Source organism: Elephas maximus, chromosome 3 (genome assembly GCF_024166365.1).
Source record: "Elephas maximus indicus isolate mEleMax1 chromosome 3, mEleMax1 primary haplotype, whole genome shotgun sequence".
NCBI classification, from domain to species: domain Eukaryota; kingdom Metazoa; phylum Chordata; class Mammalia; order Proboscidea; family Elephantidae; genus Elephas; species Elephas maximus.
Window position 1 is genome coordinate 159,059,709 of NC_064821.1, and position 21,459 is coordinate 159,081,167.

The following is a 21,459-nucleotide window of genomic DNA, read 5'->3' on the forward strand; positions in this document are numbered from 1 at the left end:
CAGAACCACAGAATCAGAATTAACAATTACAATGTTAGCTCAGTGATTACAGTCCAAATTTTTAGACTTTAGGACATCTCAGGAGGAAGGCTTACTCACTGTTCAAATTCGGCTTTGAAATATAGTAGAATAATTTACAAAAACAGTTTCTTTCTCTTAAATAAATTTTCTGTAGACTAATACTATTATAAGGCAATACATATCAAGAACATATTATTTAGCAAGCAGAAACCACCCAGGGGTTAGAGAACAGAATAGTGCACAAGTCAAGGGCCTTGTTTCAGAATCCTACTGGAAGGGATGAAAGAAACTAAGGAAGGGGATGTTGTTGGGTGTCATCAGTCGATTTTCAACTCACAGTGGCCCCATGTGACAGTAGGACTACCCCATACAGTTTTCTAGGTTGTAATCTTTACAGGGGCAGATCACCAGGTCCTTCTCCCTTGGAGCCGCTGGGTGGGTTCAAACCGTCAAACTTTGGGTTAGCAGGAGAGCTATTAACCACTACATTACCAGGGCTCCTTGCGGGAAAGGGTAGGGGTAAACAAATAGGAGTTAGTCAAAATTTAGCAGTGAGCAAGAGGCTGCAGTAAAATTGTACCTTTTTTTTTTTTCCTGCAAATTCTTTGGTTAAGGGCCAGAGAATGGCTGAGTTTAGAAGGGGCACAGCAAGAAAAGATGGGGGAGGAGAGGATTTGTTGGAGTCAAGCAGATGTTCAACTTGATATAAAAACAAACTTTTCCACAAACAGCTGCTCACTCAGAAAAGGTGGACTTGGGTGGCCCATCACTGGCTGTGATTAAGCCTAAGTGGCTTATCTTGTTAGGAAGGTAAGTAAACAGTATCCCTGTACCCTTCACTCTGCAAATCTTTATTAAAAGCTTACTTAGATTATTAAAATCTGGGGCCGGGTGAGAGGGACGGGAAGAAAGCAGCACAAGGTCTGGCGCAGAAAGGCTGTGAAGAGGAATTGAATCTGATCTGCCCTACTGAGTTGTCAAAGCAGTGCTTCTCACACTTTAATGTGCACACATATCCCCTGGGAATCTTGTTAAAATGCAGATTCTGATTCTCAGGTCTAGGAGGGGGCCTTAGACGACGCCAATGCTGCTGGTGTGTAGAACACAGGTTGAGTAGCAAGTTTCTAGAAGGGAATGAGAAATGCATATAATTACAATACAAACACTTCTTCTTGTCCTAAGACTAATATTTTCTTTATTTCTCAAGGTTTATCTCATACTTCTTCAAATATTCCCTAGAGCCCCAATCGGCTCACTGCTCCTTCCTCGTCGATCCTACAGCACCCAGCTCAAACCTCGCGCAATTACCACTACCTCCTTCTGCTGGAATTGGAAAGGAAGCCGTTTTCTAATTCCCTATAGGAGCCCACCTCTTCGGGATCGCCTCTCACCAGGACGCAGCTCAGAAAACGTTCTGACGAACCTGGGCTGGGTGAGCGGGACGGGAGGAAAGCAGCACTGCTCCTCCAGGTACCAAACACTGGAAGTCAGGGAAGTGGCCGCCGACTATCGTTCATGGGCCGTCCTCTCCGTAGGGTAGGCCCAGCGACCGGTCTCACCAGCAATCCCGGTTGCAGCACCTCGTCCTGTGCGGCGGCCCCAGCCCGAAGCGCCGGTGATCGCAGGGCTGGGAGTCGGGCGCCCCCGCCTGGCGCTGGAGGCCGCGCGCGTCCGCCCACCATTGAGGCGGCGGCGACGGCTAGAGAGGCGGCCGGCCCCGGGGCGCCGCGGGGGCGCGGCCTCAGGGAACGTGTGTGGGGCGTGCCCAGTGCTACTGGCCTTGTAGCCATTTTAGGAGGAAATCCGGATCGCTACCCCGAGGCGCGGCTTCAATTTCAATAACTTTATTGGGGGCCTTATCCCGCAGAACAGCCATTGCACCAGCGGTCCCGGGAGGAGGGAGCGCATCGCGGGAGGTGATTGGGGTGGGGGATGTTTGCAATGAGGGCAGTGAGCGCGGGGATGCGGGGCAGTTCCCGAAAGCGGATTTCCTGAGGAGGGGGGCGGTGAGGGGACCTAGGGATTTAGGGGCGCTCTTTTTTTTTTTTTTCCTAGAAGCTAGAGAGGGACGGGATCCCTGGGCACGGCTTCCCTGGGGCGGGGATTCCCTGCTCGGGTCCCAGGGCGCAGGGGCGGGACCGGCGTCGCTCCTGACGCAGCAGCTGGGGTGTCCCCTCGCCCCATGTCGTTCCCCGCGGCAGGTGGCTCCCGACTCGAGCCGCAAACATGGGAAACACCACCAGCGACCGGGTGTCCGGGGAGCGCCACGGCACCAAGGCTGCGCGTGCCGAGGGTGCCGGCAGCCATGCCTCGGGCAAGGAGCACAAGATCATGGTCGGGAGCACCGATGACCCCAGCGTCTTCAGCCTGCAGGACTCCAAGGTTGGTGGCAATGCTTCAGTGGGCTTGGTTCGCGGGCTCCTCCTCCCTTTCCTGGTTCGTTCTCATCACACTGACTTGGGTTACGGTGTTTTGAATCAAACGGGTTTTTCAGGGTCACAGGGTGTTGATGGTAATTTCTCTTGCGGTGCTGCCTCAAAATAGGATGAAGAAACAGAGCTCTTATTTTTACGGCTTTCTGATTAATCTTTTAGTCACATTTTTAGGATGAGGGATAATAAGCCCCCACAGAATCCTTGGTTCTAAAAGGCACGGTTGCTCACTTCTAGACCATTGCTAAATTATGAACTGTATGTAAGCCCTAACGGAGAACTTCAGAGGGTAGGTTGCCAGAATTGCTGACCATAGGTGACAGTTTATCAGTTTGTCCTGAAATAGGTAAATATATTTTCTTTTTCTTGAAAACTTCTATGTGTTTGTATCATTTTTGCCATAGGAGCTTAGCACACCTGTTCCTCTTCCCCCACTGGTGTGGCTGTTAGCAGGAACCCATTGCTTATTTGAATAATCGAGGAGCCCAGGTGGCACAATGGTTAAGAGCTCTACTGCTCACCAAAAGACTGGCGCTTTGAATCTACCCAGCCGCTCTGGGGCGATCTCCTCCCGTAAAAATTAGGGTCCGGAAAACCGTATGGGGCAGTTCTGCTCTGTCACGTGGGGTCACTCAAAGTCGACTCCACTGAATCTAACAACAAGAACAATCCTAATTTGGGGGACCAATAAAAGTCATCATTTGGTCGACTAATAAATTTCATCCTGTACTTCACAGTTGCTATTGGCTGAGGCTGCGCTTGCTTAATACCCAGCTGCTTCTCATGGGAAAGCAAATGATTCCTGGACTGCAGGATTTCTCCACTTCCCAGTAGTACCTCAGAATGTTGCCATGGCTAAAAAAAACGACAACCCACAGTTGCCCTGAGACCTCCTTCTCAATTCCAAGGCAGCAACTTGTGTTCATCCTACAGAAAGGACAGATGGGCATGACAGCATTGTGATTACTATGCTAATGTTTCCAATCACTTTAGAGCTTTCCGCATTAAATACGTTCATCCAGATAGGCTGACTGGGCTGAAATAGAAAAATGGAGGGATTGAAGAGAATGGGATGTGTTTCTTATTACCTCATCATTTCCCACAAAACTGGAGTTTTAGACAGTAAATAGAGTATTATCTGCCACATAGGTAGCATGAAATTTGGAGTCTATAGTTTGTGTATTTCCCTGGAGCCCAATTGAGAAAATAATCACAGAGGGAGAAGTCCAAAAAAAAAAAAACCAAACCCACTGCTGTAGTGTCTGTTCTGACTTATAGTGACCCTATAGGATGGAGTAGAACTGCCCCAGGGAGAAGTGAGGGTAATTGAGCATTTCTAGGAGTTTTGTCTCTGTTCTTTTCTTCCCTCTCCCACTTCAGGACTTCTCTTTCATCACTTGGGCTGTCTAAGCAGCCATCTGAATTTACTTCATCAAAGCTTTCTCAAAGATGGTTTTCCTTATTGTATTTTTACCCTTTTCCTACTTGGATGACTCAGTATTTAAGTATTTGTCAAACAGTGCCTGTAGCAATCAGTGTCCTGAATAAAAGCCAGTGCTCAGTCTGCATTGGGGCCTATTTTGGATCTTCAGTCCCTCACTTCGATCTTGTTATCTACGAAATGAGAGAATTGGTTTTGATAATTTTAAGGTCTCTTCCAAATGTAAAATTTTATACTTCTAAATCTACCCTCTTCGCTTCTTCCGTCAACATTTTACTTAAACACCTTTGAATTATAGTTCTAATTGTTGTTTTGCCTCTTTTCCTGGTGGTTTTGCTATTTCACTTGGAGGAGACAATCTTTCTGTCAGCTGCACTCATAGCTACCACATAATGTCATATGTGGAAGAGCTTCACTCCAAAGTGAGGCATATTAATAGTTTGTAGCTTTCAAATTCTAAATTAGAAATCCTAAGACATAAAAGTACTGATAGCGAAGGTGGCAGTGGTGCCGGCCTTCTTTAGTGGACTAGTTCAGTGGTTCTCAATCGTAGCTCGTTAGAATCACATAATGTTTTTAAAAACATCTTATGGAAAATTTACAGAGTAGGGAGAACAGTATAATGAGTCCTTGTATACCTTTCACCCAGTTTAAATAATCATTAAGTCATGCATAAATTTATATCATCTTTATTTTAATCCACACTCCCCCACCAGTTATTTTGAAGCAAATTCCAGACATGATTTCAGATACTGTTTTACCTATAAATGTTTCAGAATCTTTCTCTAAATGTAAGGGGTTTTTTTCCTTTGTTTATTTTAATGTAATCACATTATTATTACCTGGGAAGCTTTTTTTTTTCTTTTTTAATTGTGCTTTAAGTGAAACTTTACAAATCAAGTCAGTCTCTCATACAAAAATGTATGTACATCTTACTATATACTCCTAGTTGCTCTCCCCCTAATGAGACAGCACCCTGCTACCCTCCACTCTCTTTTTGTGTCTATTTGGCAAGCTTCTGACCCCCTCTACCCTTTCATCTCCCCTCCAGACAAGAGATGCCCACACAGTCTCATGTGTCTACTTGATCCAAGAAGCTCACTCTTCACCAGTATCAATTTCTATCCCATAACCCACTGCCATCGAGTCGATTCCGACTCATAGCGACCCTACGGGACTCCAGTCCAATCCCTCTCTGAAGAGTTGGCTTTGGGAATGGTTCCTGTCTTGGGCTAACAGAAATTCTGGGGACCATGATCTCCAGGCTCCCTCTGGTCTCACTCAGACCATTAAGTCTGGTCTTTTTACTAGAATTTGGGGTCTACATCCCACTACTCTCCTGCTCCCTCAGGGGTTCTCTGCTGTGTTCCCTGTCAAGGCAGTTATTGGTTGTAGCTGGCACCATCTAGTTCTTCTGGTCTCAGGCTAGTGTAGTCTCTGGTTTATGTGGCCTTTTCTGTCTCTTGGGCTCATAATTACCTTGTGTCTTTGGTATTCCTCATTCTTCTTTGAGCCAGGTGGGTTGAGACCAATTGATGCATCTCAGATGGCCGCTTGCTAGTGTTTAAGGCCCCAGATGCCACTCTCCAAGGTGGGATGCAGGATGTTTCCTTAATAGATTTTATTATGCCAGTTGACTTAGATGTCCCCTGAAACCATGGTCCCCAAACCCCTGCCCCTGCTACGCTGGCCTTTGAAGCATTCAGTTTATTCAGGAAACTTATTTGCTTTTGGTTTAGTCCAGTTGAGCTGATCTCTCCTGTATTGTGTATTGTCTTTCCCTAGGAAGCTTTTTAAAAACAGATTTCCAGCCTCTATACCTAAATCAGATCTGAGGATTATTCTGAGGCATATATAAAAATTCCCATAATTCTGTTGCAGCTCGTCAAGCAAGAGTGCTTTGTTTTGAAAATATGGAGATCAAGATTTTCTTTTAAGCCAATTCTTTGTGAAAGCTCTTTCAGTTCTTTTTCCATTTACTTTGGATTATGCTGCTACCAGTGTCTTATAGTTTTGAGCACTGTCAAGAGAGAGTATAGAAGGTAAACTACCTCAGCTATTCTGAATAGAAAATCCCAATGAATTCCATGAGCTGGTCCTTTTTTTTTTTTAACCGATATTATTTGGTAACATTTTGACTTAATATATTTTGTCTTATTTACCTAAGTTATTTTGCCAGTCTCAAGTGAGACGTTGGTGGTTCAGTGATAGAATCCTCACCCTCGCCGCTGGAGACCTGGGTTCTGTTCCTGGCCAGTACTTCCCAAGCACAGCCGCCACCCACCCATCTGTCGGTTGAGGCTTGCATGCTGCTGGGTTACTGAACAGGTTTCAGCGGAGCTTCCAGACTAAGACAGACTAGGAAGAAAGTCCTGTTCTTCTCCCAAAAATCAGCTGATGAAAACTCTGTGGATCACGATGCTTCCAGCCCCAGCCGGTCATGGGAATGGCACAGGTCTGGGCAGCGTCCCACTGTGCGTGGGGCTGCTGTGAGTCGAGAGCTGACTCCATGACAGCTGCAAACAAAATGGGGGACCATCAGACTTTTCCTGTAAAGGGCCGGATAACTCCTCATTTCTGCCACTACGGTGCAAAAGCGACGGTAGAAAATGTATAAATGGATGAATGTGCCTTTGTTCCAATAAAACTTTATTTACAAAAACATCTGACCCACTGGCCATCATTTGCCAATTCATGGTCTACGGGATAGTAGTGAAAAGAAACTACTAAGTAAAGATTCTCAGAATCTTACAAATTTGATATTGGAACTGCTTTAGTTAAAGGAAGCTGTATTTTTGGTCGCTTGCTCCTTGAGGCTCCAGAATTTTCATCCCTACTTCTGAAATAATTAGTATACAGCTGACATAGGTGAGCAGGTTAAGATTTCGTAACCACGTCTCAAATTTTAAGAAATCTGTCTTCTGGGTTTTGAATTTTTAATATTCTTCTTGTAACCTAGTAGTTAAAACAGAGTTTATGAATTACTTATGAATTTCAGTATCCCCAACTTCCATTACAACTGATAATCAAAAGCTGTTTATATTTGTCTATGAAAATATGGTTCATATTTTTTATATACCCATACTTTGTTTTCATATGCTTTCTCCTAAGAGGCATTCAGAAACACATCATAATTGCCTCACTATGAGTTAAATTGGTAATAGGAATAAGCTCCCCCCTCCTTTTTTGAATAAGGGTGATCCTAAGGCTCTGAAAGCTCCCTGGGTGGCGTGAACAGTTAGCTGAAGGTTGGCGGTTCAAATCTACCCAGAGGAGTCTTGGAAGACAGACCTGGTGGTCTGCTTCTGAAAAGTCACAGCCTGGGAAACCCTATGGAGCAATTCTATTCCGTAGAACCAGCTCAGTGGCAGCTAACAACAACAGTGCCCTGAAAGAATGAGTGATGTGTACAGACTTGGAAGTTACACTGTGAGTTGGGTAATAATTGAGTGTAAGCCATTTGACTCTTTTTGGTCCTGGATGAGTTCTTTTTCTGTAGTTTGTTCACAACCTAATTTAGTTGCTAGTTTCAGGGCATATTGATCCCTAGTAGAAGCCACCACCCCTCTTTGCCCTAGGGAGTTGTCTTAGTTTTCTAGGGGTGCCATACAAAATACCATATAGTGGCTGACTTTAAAGAACAGAAATTTAAATGATCTCGGAGATCTGGAAACTAGCAGGCCAAATCAGGTTATCGACTATGTTGGTTTCTTCTAAGGGCTTTAAGACAGGAACTGTTCCATACGTCTCTCCTAGTTCATGGTGGCTGCTGGCAATCCTTGGTGTTCCTTTGCTTGTGCTTATAGACTTGCTCTGTTACATGGTATCTTCCCCCTATTTGTGACTGTTTTCATGTCTGTCTGCCTCTTTTCTAAGACACTGCTTTGGTATGGGAAACCCTGGTGGCGTAGTCGTTAACAACTATGGCTGCTAACCAAAAGGTCAGCAGTTTGAATCCACCAGGTGCTCCTTGGACCTTATGGAGGAGCTCTGTCCTGTAGGCTCACTATGAGTCGGAATTGACAGCAATGGGTTTACTTTGGTCTGACTTAAGTGATAATATCTTCAAAGAAAGACCGTATTTCCCCAAACAAGGTCACATTGACAGGTACACTGGTTAGGACTTCAGCATATCTTTTTTGGAGGACACAATTTGGTGTGAAAAGGAGAGTCACCTTTTAAGAATCCTAGGCAACAATTGATTCTGGGGGTAACCTCCTTCTTACAGCTCCCTGGGGACAAAGAGTTTGTATCATGGCAGCAAGATCTGGAGGACGCTGTAAAGCCCACACAGCAGGCGCGGCCCACTGTCATCCGCTGGTCTGAAGGAGGCAAGGAGGTCTTCATCTCTGGGTCCTTCAACAATTGGAGTACCAAGATTCCACTGATTAAGAGGTGAAGATAAGCTTCTTGGTTGAGTCTTCAGGGTCCAGAAATACAGATATGATTTCCCTTCTCAAAAGAGAGACCTGGCTGGACTGTTCTTCTCCAGCTGCTGTTAACTCTCTGGAACATGCCCTTGTCTGTGACCACTTACTATATCCATGGCATTTTTTTTTTTTAATCTCATAGTGAATCACATATTTTACCACTTAGAATACCATTGCTTCAGAGAAGCTTATAATTTTTGCAAGTACATATCTTAGGACTATGTTAACACAAGTCCTTTCTATGATTGCAGAAAGTCTTCCATACCTGGCTGAGTCCAGTCGCTTTAACTTCTGCAGTAAAGCAGAAGGCATGGTGAAGTTCTAGGTGGTGATATCATTTGTCACTTGTAGAGCAATAACGAATTATTTAACTGGTTATCTGAATGGCCTTTGCTTGGTAGGTGGTTTGCCAAAAAAAGGCTCCCCAAAATACGAAGAGGATATCTTGAGGCACTTCAGTATCCTAAACCTTCCTGTTATCTTATTTACACATGTGAGGGGTCTGTTTTATTGAAGCAAAGTAAGTTGTACTACGTATACAGTTCTGGGGCATTCATGTCTTTGACTTTTTCTCTAGTTATGAGTTAAGAACTAAAGTTGTTGGGAGGGCCTGGCACGTACATGTCCAAGGTGATGATGAAGAAAAGGAGAATGGTTTTATAAATTGTTTTCTACTCCAAGGGTTACAAAGGTTGAGGAACATGAAAGATCATGGGTAATGATACTGTGATTGCCGCATGATGTTTATATTCTATCTTCTGACAGGAACATGTTCTTTCTGTTTTCTTTTGTAGCCATAATGACTTTGTTGCCATCCTGGACCTTCCTGAGGGAGAGCACCAGTATAAGTTCTTCGTGGATGGACAGTGGGTTCATGATCCATCAGAGGTAAGACCTTGATCTCCAAGGGTGACAGTTGACTTCACAGTCTCACTTTAGTGATCCTTCCCCTTGGTGTCAAACGTCATTGCTGTCAGGATTGGTGGGTGACAGCTGCCCTGCCCTGGAGAATTTCTCCCTTGATAAAAGGTGGAGGTGCCGAGTATGATGATTTTTAATTTTTAGCAAGAGGAGAGTTGGATGAAAGTGATGGATTCGAAAAGAGGATTCATTAAATTTTTGTGTTCACTGTTTCAGCCTGTGGTTACCAGTCAGCTTGGCACAATTAATAATTTGATCCATGTCAAGAAATCGGATTTTGAGGTGTTTGATGCTTTAAAGCTAGATTCTATGGAAAGCTCAGAGACATCTTGCCGAGGTAATTTTGTCATAGTTGCTCTTTCTTGCTGCGTCTATATTATAATGCATGTCCCTTCCCAAGAGAGCTTTTCCCCCATTTTTTTTCCAGAATTTTCTGAATCCCATATAACATATTTTTTGGAAATAACACACCCATGTAAGTAACATGCCCACACACATAAAGCTTGGAAATGATGAAATTAAGTAAAACAGTTCCGTCATAACATGCGAGTTATTTGCTTTAATCTTTATGGGAGCAGATCACCAGGCCTTTCTCCCACAGGACTGCTGAGTGAGTTTGAACTGCCAGCTTTGCAGTTAAAATACGGTTTATGTTTCTCCTGTGAACGTTTAGGTCCCCTTCTCCAAGGCAAAACCCATCTCAACCTAGTATATTTTATTTCAAACTTTTTAACTAGGACTTACAGTAAGATACTTATTTTGCCTTGCTACCCAGCACACACACACACACACGCACACGCACACCCCCCCACACACACACCCACACCCACCCCTGTAACACAGGCCTCACCCTATGATATTGGCTCTTATTACAGATGATATACTCTACTTTCTGTTTTATCTGGCCACGGCGTATCGTTTGAATGGTTATCTCCAGTAGCTAGATGTGCCTGGTTTGCCATGTTTAGTTGCCTTGGCTTAGTTCTGCCAATTTCAGAGCTTGGTTGGCAGTTCTGTAGTTAATGATTTCCTAAATGCTACCTGGCTCCGTGGTTAAAGTGATCAACTGCTAACCAAAAGGTTGACAGTTTGAAACCATCAGCAGCTCTGCAGGAGAAAGATGTGACAGTCTAGTTCCAGAGATTTGCAGCCTTGGAAACCCTGTGGGGTCACTATGATTCAGAATCGATTCATGGCAGTGGGCTTTGTAAATGCTACATAAAGCACAACGGTTAAGCACTCAGCTGCTAACTGAAAAGTTGGCAGTTCGAACTCACCCGCAGTTCCTCTGGAGGAAGACCTGGTGATCTGCTCCCATAAAGATTGCAGCCTAGAAAACCCTGTGCGGCAGTTCTACTCTGTCACATGGGATCACCCTGAGTCAAATATTGATGAACAACACCTTACAACAACAAATGCTGCATACTTAGAAGTATGGCAGTCCTTGAGGGAGAAAAGATAAAAAACAGAAACTAACACAATTCTTATGTGTGTATATTAGTTGAAATTAACTATCTGGTAAAATAAAGAGTCCTTGGTAGAAGAAAAGATCTATGTGCTTTTTTCCCCCCAATATTATTTTTCTCCAAGGCATTCGTCTCTACTTCCATTTACTAAAGTACCAGAAGAGTGCTTTGCTAACTGCACTCAAAGTTACCATTTTACTGTTTTACACTAAAAGCTGTGACTGTCTATAGAGTTGTGCCCTGTTTTCTCAGGGAACGCATTTTTCCCTTGTGGGTTCAAAGCCACTGCTACTAATTAGATTTACAATTATGGTCAAGTCACTCAACGTTTCTGCTTTTCAGTTCCTTGTTCGTAAAATCAGAGGCTTAGACTCTCCGTGATTCTCAGCTGAGGAGACAGTACTTCGGGTGGGGCATTCTAGAATCTGAGAGCAAAAGGGGAGTGGTTTATGCAGTCCCCAAAAGAATCATCAACAGAATAATAATTGTTCAGAGAAAAATTTAAAATACTGTTTTCATTATATAAAGTCAAAGTAAAGCTGGATAATCCTGAGTGGTGGTACAATGATGGATAAGTTTTTAAACTACTGATTTAAATGATGAGGTCACTTGTGACTTGAAATTTTTATATAATATGATTCTGGCAAAGCAACTAATGAATAACAGACATATAACCATAATTAGAGAGGACTAGCGTACATCTTTTGCTGTTTCTCTCATCCCTCTTTCATCCAGTTTTCTGATCTGCTGGACTAAGGCTTAGAATAAATTCTTTTAGAAATCTGCAGGTAATGGGTTCTCATCTACACTCAGTTACCATCTAGCCATATATGTGACTTTGGGTGACTCACTTGATCAGTTTGTTTTGTTTGTTTGGTGAAAAGGAAATAAAAACTGTCCCATATATTTCCCAAGGGTGTTTTGTAGGTCAAGTGACAAAATGCTTGGAAGCACTTCCAAAAGTTTCAATTTTATATATTTTGAAGACACTGCTTAATAGCACAGTGTTTTAGCTGAAATTTGGCTTGTTTTACTGATTGTTAAAATGACTTTCATAGAACTGCCCCAGGGCTATAAATCTTTATGGAAGCAGGCTGCCACATCTTTCTACCTCGGAGCAACTGGTGGGTTTAAATCGCCAACTTTTTGGTTGGCAGCTGAGTGCTTTAACTGCTGTACCACCAGGGCTCCTTGGAGACTATAAAAACATAAAATTTTTCAAACAAAAACAAATTATACCATCATAATGTAGTTCTGTTCATTTTTATATATTTGCTCCTATTGTTCAGTACATTTTTTCCATTTTTTTATTGAAATAGTAATTCATATACCATACAATTCACCCTTTCAAAAAGTATACAATTCAGTGGTTCTTTTTAGTATATTTACAAGGTTATGCAGCAATCTCTGCTAATTCCAGAACATTTTCATCACCCCCAAAAGAAACTTTATTAGCAGAAAAATTCTTTCCTTTTCCAACCACCCACTAACCTATCTGTCTCTGGATTTGCCTAGCTGGGGTGTTCCTATAAATGGAATTATAGAATATGCGGTCTTCCATGACAGGCTTCTTTCACTTAGCGTAAAGTTTTCGGGGTTCATCCGTGTCGTAGCATGTGTTAGTACTTTGTTCCTTTTTATGGTTGAATGATGTTCCGTTGTATGGGTATACCACTCCATTCACTGTTTCCACTTTTTGGCTGTTATGAATAATGCTGCTATGAACTTTTGTGTGAATATGTTTTCATTTCTCTTGAGTATATACCTAGGAATGGAATTGTTGTGTAATACGGTAACCCCATGTTTAATGTGTTTTCTTTAAATCTCTGTATGTTTAATGATTTTTTTCCCCGATGTTTAACTTTCTGAGGAACTGCCAAGCTGTTTTCCAAAGCAGATGCATAATTTTACATTCCCACTAGCAATGTATGAGGGTTCCAGTTTCTCTTGTTATTGTCTGTCTTTTTGATTATAGTCCTTGTAATGGATGTAAAGTGGTTTTTTACTGTGATTTTGATTTGCATTTCCCTAATGACTGCTTCAGGAGGCCTTGGGTGGCACAAACAGTTAAGCAGTGCTCAGCTACTAACTAAAAGGTTGGAGGTTTGAATCCACTCAGAGGTGCCTTGGAAAAAAGGCTTGGCATGATCTACTTCTAAAAGATCACAGCTGTGGAAAAACCTATGGAGCATAGTTCTACTCTGACATACATGAGGTTTTCCTGAGTCAGGGTCGCCACAGTCGGGGTGGACTCAATGGCCGCTGGTTAATGACTGCTATATACGTTTTGTCTTCATTGTTGCAATCATTGTAGTATCAGTAGTCTTAGAGTTTATAACCTCATCAGTTACTGGCTTAGAAAAAAGATATCTAATCTTTTCATATTGTTTGGCAGTTTACAAGACATCTTCACAGTTGTTGTATCCTTTGATTCCTATAAAAACCCTGTTATATGGAGGTCAGGGGCTATTATTTTCATTTTATGAAAGAGGAAACTAAATGTAGTGAAGGGATTTGTCCAAGACCATACAAGAGCCCATACAGCTCTTCCTGAGCCTAGCTCTTATATCCATTGTTTCTCCCTCTTTCCTCTTCATCATGTTGCCATGTTTAGGAAGCTCATGGTGTATGTCCAGGATGACCCAGACTCCTTTGGCTACATTACCATTGTAGACCCTACAGGTAATAAGTTTATGGTCCATGACTTCTACCCATATTTAATGTTGTGTGCCGTTGAGTCGATTCCTACTCATAGTGACCCTATGTGACGGAGTAGAACTGCCTCATAGGCTGCAATCTTTATGCGAGCAGATCACCAGGTCTTTTCTCCCACAGAGTGGCTTGGTGGGTTTGAACTGCTGACTTTTCAGTTAGCAACCAAGCGCTTAACCATTGTGCCACCAGGGCTCCTTATATTTAATATTAGTTGCCATGTATTTACAGCTTTGCCATGCATTTTTGCTAATTCTTCAACTTTTCCTCATATTTGGATAAATATCTTTCAGACCTTTCCAGCTCACCTCCAGGGCCTTATGGTCAAGAAATGTATGTGTTTCGATCTGAGGAGCGATTCAAGTCCCCGCCCATCCTTCCTCCTCACCTTCTCCAAGTTATTCTTAACAAGGACACTAACATTTCTGTGAGTACCTTGCTAGTGTTTCTGGGGACTCTGGGGGTCACTGGAACCATTTGGGCCAAAGTTTAGTAATCTTAGAGGTTGGGAGCAAAGGTGTGGTCACAGTACAAATCGTATACATATAAATTGTATTATAGGTTTCTTTTTCTAGAGCTGTGTTATGGGTTCCTCAGATACTGATATTAAAATTCAGTTTTCTCCTGTTCATAATGAGAATATATTATTGGTATAAAATCAGACCCAGCGCTATGGATTGTTAGAATCAGTTTCTGGGTACTCTATTCCAGCACAGTAGAAGGAATGCTTATCATTTGAAGATATGCAAAAAAAGTATAATTTTTTCCTTCAATTGCAAATAATTTACATGTCTATTCGGTCCAGTTGGTTCCACTAAGATTATTTTTCTCCTCTTAACATAAATCTTCCATATATGTGTTGTGGGCAAGATTTTTGTTTTAGCCCTATCAAGGAAGATTAATACATGTTGAGGCTTAGGGTTTCTGCCTTGTACTCAGAATTTTCCTAATTTTCTGTAATGAGAATGTATTATTGCTATAAATTGAGGCGGAGATGGGTGCATTGTTTAAAAAGAGGATATACGTTCCTAGTTTAGCATTTCTGATTAGTTCCAAAAAGTTCCGAAGAAGAGTAAGCTCTTTATGTTATTTCACTCCATTTACTCCATTTAGTGTGTTTTTTTTCTTTCAGTGTGACCCCGCCTTGCTCCCGGAGCCCAACCATGTTATGCTGAACCATCTCTATGCGTTGTCCATTAAGGTAAGTGCTGGGCCTGGCCCTTCACAGGATGAGGGTAACAGATGTTCTCCAGTGGCTGGTTACTTGCTTTTCTGCTTCTGTCAGTTGCCCTGAGACTGACTTGACTTTTTTTGCTTGGCAGCTCTTTTTGGGGGGGACTAGAAGCTTTGTATCGAATACTTAAGTTTGAGGTTATAGCGTAAAATTTCATTCTTGAAGATGACAGGCCTAGGAATAAATTGGTCACATCACATCTGCAGAAAAAGCAAGTTTAGCTTCTCGTTCAAAGAATGCTTAAATGTGATATTAAGGCTCCTGCTTTCTTAAAGGTAGACGTGAGTTACTTCCAGATGCTTGGGGTGTGAGTTCCGAAGTGCTTCCGTCTCTCCTGTACGATAGGCAGAATTGAAGTGTGACCAGGTTTACTCTGTCTCCTCCAACCCTAGAGTCCTCCACTGGTTTCTCTGCTGCATTAGAGTCTGGGTTGAAAATACCTGAGCTGTTCTCTCTTGTCAAGTCTCTGTGGTTTGGCCATTGGAATGAAGTTACGTAGGTCAGTGGTTACCAAACTATGCTGATTGTGGGAGTCACCTAGGAAGGTTTGGAAAAATACAGATTCAGAGGCTCCCTACCCAGAGATTCTGAACGAGTACGTTTAGGATGAGACTCAACCTGGTGGCTCAGTGCTTAAGCGCTTGACTGCTAATCCATAGTAATCTATTTTTTTTAATTGTTTATATTTCTTAGATGTGCAGCCAGATTAGGGAATTCACTAATACATTTGATTTACAAATTATGTGGTACATTTGAAGTATTTATTATTGAATTTAATTTTTATAATAACCTTGAGAGGTAAGTATTCTTTTTAACCCCTGTTTTATAGATAAAGAAACTAAGGCTCAGAGAAGGTCAAATTGCCAGTAAGTACCAGAGACAGGACTGAGGTCCAGTCCTCCTATCCTAATCCCATGTTCTTTCCTATGTATCATTGTGCCAGGTCTTTCCAAGTAGTTCTTTCTCTCACCTGCTCCTCATTTCTACTAAAATCTTCCTGAAGTTGGATTTTTTTTTTTACCTGCTTTGCTCCTGTTATATTTTGGCTGTGATCAGCATATTCACCTCACAGGATATTAACCTGAGAAGCGTTCATTGTGGATAATACAGTATGGGGAAGATAGAAGGATGTGTTGTTTTCTAAATTGGATTAACAAGGGTTCTTTGTGATCTGATTGAATTTTGCCAGCTGTGACTGCTCTTTGGCTGTCCACTGACATCCACAGGCCTGCTGTCTATTCCTATGGCACACACTTGGTGTGTAACATAAGCCTGGGAAATGGTACCTCTTCCTCTCTTCATACTGGTTCTCGCCTTGGTAGGAGTCTTGATCATTGTGCTTCAGCTTGACTTTGACCCATTCCTGGCTCTCTCCTATTGTTTAGGCTCTTTGGAATTGACCCATTGGATTGAGTATCTTTCTAGGGAGATTTTGGGATCTAAGAGTGGACTTCCTGAGTGTTCTCTAGATCAGAGAGGACTTTTTGAGATTCTCCCTGGTATTAAGTGGACATTGATCTGCTTTGGGACTTGAAAATGGTTTTACAAAGGGATCACTTCCCTGTGTTGTTCTTCTCATGGTATTTAAGACTTCCTTTTACAAATGGATGCTGAGATATTTCTTCTGTTTATTATTCTTTCTGTCATTGATTGATTGCTAGTTTTAAGCCCAGTGTTAGAATTATATGTCAGATACTATGCCAGATAGCCTCATGTAATCATTAGAGCCAACTTTAATGTTCAGTGCTATTCTTTATATTGATGAGAAAAAAGACTTAGAGAAGTTAAGTAGGTTATGTAAGACTACAAATATAGTAACGAGATGAGTCAGGATTATAACTCAAACCAATTTGACTCCAAAAACCAGCATTTTTCTATTATATCAAACCATCTGTGTTAAGAGTGAGTGGCTGTGAAGGACTGATGGCTGGGAAGAGCCTGAACGAGTGAATTAGCTGCCTGTGTTTCTTTACCCTGCAGGACAGTGTGATGGTCCTTAGTGCTACTCATCGCTATAAGAAGAAGTATGTCACTACGCTGCTGTACAAGCCCATCTGAAGGGATCCCTTCCTGCCTCCTGGGATTCCAGAGGAGCCTCACCCTTACGTTTCTGGACTGAGCCAGTCTTAGCCTGAGACTGGAAGGCCGACTTGCTTTGAGGCTGATGCGTGTGTTTCAGAGCCTCTGAGTAGGATGCTCGGCTTTTGCATTTGATTGCAGATGAGAGCTTTATGAGTTCATGGAATTTATTTTAAGAAAAAAAAAAAAATCTGTGAGAATAAGGTTATTGGAAGCCTCCTAACCCCAGCTAGATGTATTCTTTCTGCCTGTGGGCACTCACCAAGATCTGTTTGGGGGAACTGCAGGAAGGACCATACAGGAAGCTTTTTTCCTAAAATGAATGAACTGCAAACTCTCAGGATCCTTGCTAGGTGAAGATTCTATCCCTGCCACCTTGATTCTCCAAGGGATGGATCATGGCAGACTGCTGCCCTCCTCACAGCTGCCTCATTGCAGAGGCAGCTTTTCTTGCATGGGTTCTCTGTATTCCCAGAGTACGTGGCACACTTTGTGTTTTTTTTTTAATGACACCAGATGCCCCTTAACAACCTCTCCTCTCATTTCACATTATAGCTTTGATACCCACCTTCAGATCCCACGCCTAATCCATATCTAACGTAAACCTCACTGGGTAAGTGTCCCCTTTGAAAGACTCTGTTGGACCTGACCCACCTCAGAGACTAGGGTTGCAGGAAGGTCTCCTTTTTAGCCTAGCAGAGGCCTAGGCCTCTTTATTACTGCTTGTTTTAACTCCACTAAAGGAAAGATGACTCCGCATCAGGACAGACAGAATGCAGAAGACCTCCTTCCTTGTTTTAATTTGGTGCAACACACCTTACTGTGTTGGCACATTTTTGTAGGTATTCCCTCCTCGCCCAGGCCTGTGTAATGTCTTTTTTTTTTGCCCTCAGAGCAGACAGTTCTGAAGTAAGGTAAAAACAGTACCAGGCAAAACCTCCATGCTTTTCATCCTTGGAAGATTTTTATGTGCCTACATTTTTCTTTAATTGAAAAAGAAAAAAAAAAAAAGCCTTTTCACTGGTCTTAAGAGATTATATAGGAAAACTTCAGTCTCTTGTGACATGGTTCCTAAGATTTTTTGGTCTAGCCTGCTACAATCTTACGTAAGTATGGCCAACCCTGTGCGTAATGTTAAGCACTGCTCTAAGTACGCAAATTTATTCAGTTCCATTTGATGCACCTGAAGGATTCCTTCAACAGGGAATCAAAAGATTGATTAGGCCAAGATGCAAAAAAGTAACCCTGGTGTTCCAATCATGAAAAGTATGACTCTTTGCACTTAGCTCTAACAGGATCATTTTGTTCTTCTGCTCCCTCTTTTTAAGTGTTTGAGGATGAAGTGGGATCAATGCTTTCCATTTGTAGACTGAAAAGTAGCTGTTCAGTCCACTCCTGGGGTTCCAAGTATCTGTGGCTCTTCAATTTTACGAATAAATGCAAGGCAGACACCCAACCCTGAAGGAGGCCAGCTGTTGATGATTGAGAGACTCCCTGACTGCTAAGATGAGCCCAGCCACACTGAGAGGGCACTCACATGTCAGTTTAGCTACCTCCTGTCTTTCCCATGCAACACTGGCAACACAGTTGTCTTAGGGGTATGGAAATCTCTTGGATCCCAGGTGTGAGGCAGCAGGGTGTAAGGTTGTTGTTTTGCTGGGAAGGCAAAATACTAAGTGCTTAGGTGGTTAATTGCTGAGAGTAAATAACTGCTTTACCACCCAAGGCGCCTTCTGCAGTAGAAAGCTTTTGTGGAGAGCCATTTATGGTCCCAACCACTTTTTGAACAGTGTGCCATTTTTTAAATCCAGGTCAAGTTCTATTATAACCAACTCTCAGGTTCTATATAGTCTTCAGTTACACTAGAATTTTGTTTTCATCCAGTACCCATTAAATAAGTGGCCATTTATGAGGATTCAAAATCTTCATTATGTGGAGGATTTTGTTGCATTCATATTTCATGTAAACAGGGCTGAAATATAATTGTCTATGTGTTCATGTATTAAAATTTTTACTCTACATAGGTGTATCAGTAGAGTGGAGCGGGAAAAGAGATCCCTTCAGTTTCTCAGGCCAGAGGCTTCTGTGAACTGGGTCTGGCTCCAGTGACTGTAGGTTTTGGTGCTGGTGTCCTCCAGATCCTTCTAATCTGGAAATGGGCAGAGAGTGTCAGTTTCCTAAGTTCTGAGGTAGTCCCTCAGCCAGATGTGAAATGGGAGCCCACCAGCTGGTATGGAAGGGGATGGGTAAGAGGAACTGGGTAATGTTTCACTTAGCACTGTCGCTTCTTTATACTGAAAACACATCCCATGGCCCCCAGAAACCCTACCACAATCCTGGTCTGTCCCCACAGAAACTGTTCTGGAGGGTAGAGAGGGAGGGAAGAAGGTGGCCCAGAGTACAACTCACTCATTCTTTTCTGTGGGTTTGTTAAAGAGAAAGTTTTATTTTATGCAGAAGAGAGTTTGGTAGATTTTGAAAATGAGTAAAGGGAATAAAGATTTTTTTTTTGGTTCCTTTTTTTTGTGGGGGTGGGGTGGGCTATAGGAGATTCATAGAGTCAAAGTTGACAGAGGAAGAAAATAGCTCTTTGGGGAGCTGGCCCTGAAAGAATTGCAGCTTGGTTTGGGAGTTGTGGGAAAAAGAAAGAAAAGTGACTGAGCTAGGGAGTGATATTAGAAAAACACTTAAGTAATTTAGAGCTGAAAATAACCCCCCCCCCTTTTTTTTTTAATCAGAAATAATATGGTGGCGTCCCTGGATCTCATTGTACACAACTTGGCACTACGTAAAACATCTTCCCTCTGCCTCTTTGTTCCTATTCTCTACCCTTTCCCACTTTAACCTCATTGTCAGGTGGACTTTGTATCGTGGTATCAAGTCAAACTACCTAAGATAAATAGACTAGTCATCTTGCTGGTACAGAGAACTTCCAGATCTTGGTTATTAGCTAAAAGCTTAGAGTTTTAACCTCTGTAGGCAACACTCCTGAAGGGTACACCTAGTGTCAATAGTGTTGGCTTTTTAAATATATGCTTGTATGGTGGAGAAACCCTGTAAAAGAAGAATCCGAGAGAAGTTTCTGGAAGGATCCTACAAACCCAGGCCCACTCACTTCCCTCCAGTTATTTCTAATCTCTTGTAGACTTAATGGATCTGAGATGAAATCTTTGAAAAGTGTCAGTTCTCCATGTATGCTGCTGAGATGAAGTTCAGAAAGAAGTGATACCTTCACAGTGAGTTTATATGAATCTGAGGTGTGAGTGAAGGAGACATAATGATAGAATTCCCTGCCTACTTGGGGAAATAGGGCTTTTTAAATTTTGACCTCAACTAAAAATGATATGCAATAGTCTATGTGTGTGTTTGAAATACATTCTATTCTCAGAGTTTTCTAAAATCCTTACTTTTTAGTCGTTTGGGGCATGGGCTTAAGACTAGATACATAGTTTGTTCGTACATTATTCTGATTCATCTTTGAAGCCAGGGTTCTTGCTGTCTTCTACAAGCTGCTGCTGATCCAGTTACCCACAGGATGGGTAAGGGTTAGGGTCTTTTAAAACTGTGGATCTAGGCATTTGTCTCTCCTTAGACGCCTATCACAATTGAAGGGCTATGATTTCTGCAATGAATCCAAACTTCTGAGGTAAAAAGGCCAACTGTATTTTAAAATTAGAAGAAAGAAAAGAAGGAACAACTCTTAAGAGTGTTACTTATGCAATCCATTTCTTTGCATTGGAATCCTTCGAGCATTCTAATTTGGGCTTTGTCTTGATTTGCTTTTCTCAATTGTGCTTTGAAATGAGTATGCTTTGTTAAAAATTAAATAAGATACTAGTTTCAGCATTAGTTGATACTTGAGTTCACACTGCTTTTGCAGCAAGATTGGTGTGCAGTACTCAACATTTTTGGGTTATGTGTCAGGAAGGCTAAATGGTCAAGAGATACCTCCTTTGAATATTATATTAGGTATCGATCATCTTCCTTCTTTTCCATTCCCTATTTCCCAGGACACTTACCCTACCCACCTTGCAGTTTTAGGACAGCCAAAACTGATGATGATTAGTCCTAATCTCTGCTCTGGGCCCCATTTGTGAGACTTCTGTGAATTGTGGTAAGTTGGAGGATGTTGGTTATTTTTACACTGAAGTATTTTGAATGAGGTCAGCTCTGTGTCTATCATAAATCGGGTATAAGATTGTAATTTGAAAGTAATTAAATATATGAGAGTCTTTTAACTGGTACTTTTTGTAACCTTTAATGGTGAGGTACAGAGCTGCATTTCAGCATTTCACAAAGGGGTGGCATACAGGCAAGGATTTTAAAGCTCCTTTCCAAATATAATTTGTCACTGAACTCTAACACATCTGAAGATTATATGATGTAACACAGAAATGTTGTGGGTTTTTTTCCATAAAACTATTTAATAAAAGTATTATACAGCAATAATATTTGAGTTCTTCTTTGATTACTGATTATATGATTAAGATCTATCTGCCCTTGCAGGCCCAGGACCTAAAGAATATAAATTGCCAGCCAGGCATATTTGAATAAAGGAGGAAGTTACAGGTGTAGGGGACACAAGTGACGTCGTCCTTCCACCTGCCATCTTTTTGTTCCAGGCTACTCCAACAGTAGGTAGAGGGATGTAAACTCAGCCAGTGTTCTGATTTTAAGCATTTTCCGTGAATTGCCTGCACACTCGCTGTCATTCTTTGCTGGA

General features: G+C 42.1%; 1 protein-coding gene across 3 annotated transcripts; it reads left to right on the forward strand.

The window, feature by feature from the left end:
• Positions 1–774: 774 nt before the first annotated feature.
• Positions 775–21,175, forward strand: PRKAB2 (protein kinase AMP-activated non-catalytic subunit beta 2). 3 transcript variants are annotated; one of them, XM_049879922.1, is made up of 9 exons: positions 775–831; positions 1,229–1,491; positions 2,223–2,403; positions 8,123–8,289; positions 9,119–9,212; positions 9,462–9,582; positions 13,717–13,850; positions 14,556–14,624; positions 16,638–21,175. In XM_049879922.1, exons 3-9 carry the CDS (start codon positions 2,248–2,250, stop codon positions 16,713–16,715), a joined length of 819 nt encoding a protein of 272 aa, XP_049735879.1. In that variant the 5' UTR covers positions 775–831; positions 1,229–1,491; positions 2,223–2,247; the 3' UTR covers positions 16,716–21,175. The 3 variants fall into 3 exon arrangements, with proteins under 3 accessions (XP_049735879.1, XP_049735880.1, XP_049735878.1); XM_049879923.1 differs by lacking the exons at positions 775–831; positions 1,229–1,491 and adding exons at positions 1,796–1,937; positions 15,487–15,523; XM_049879921.1 differs by lacking the exons at positions 775–831; positions 1,229–1,491 and adding an exon at positions 1,796–1,937.
• Positions 21,176–21,459: the final 284 nt, after the last annotated feature.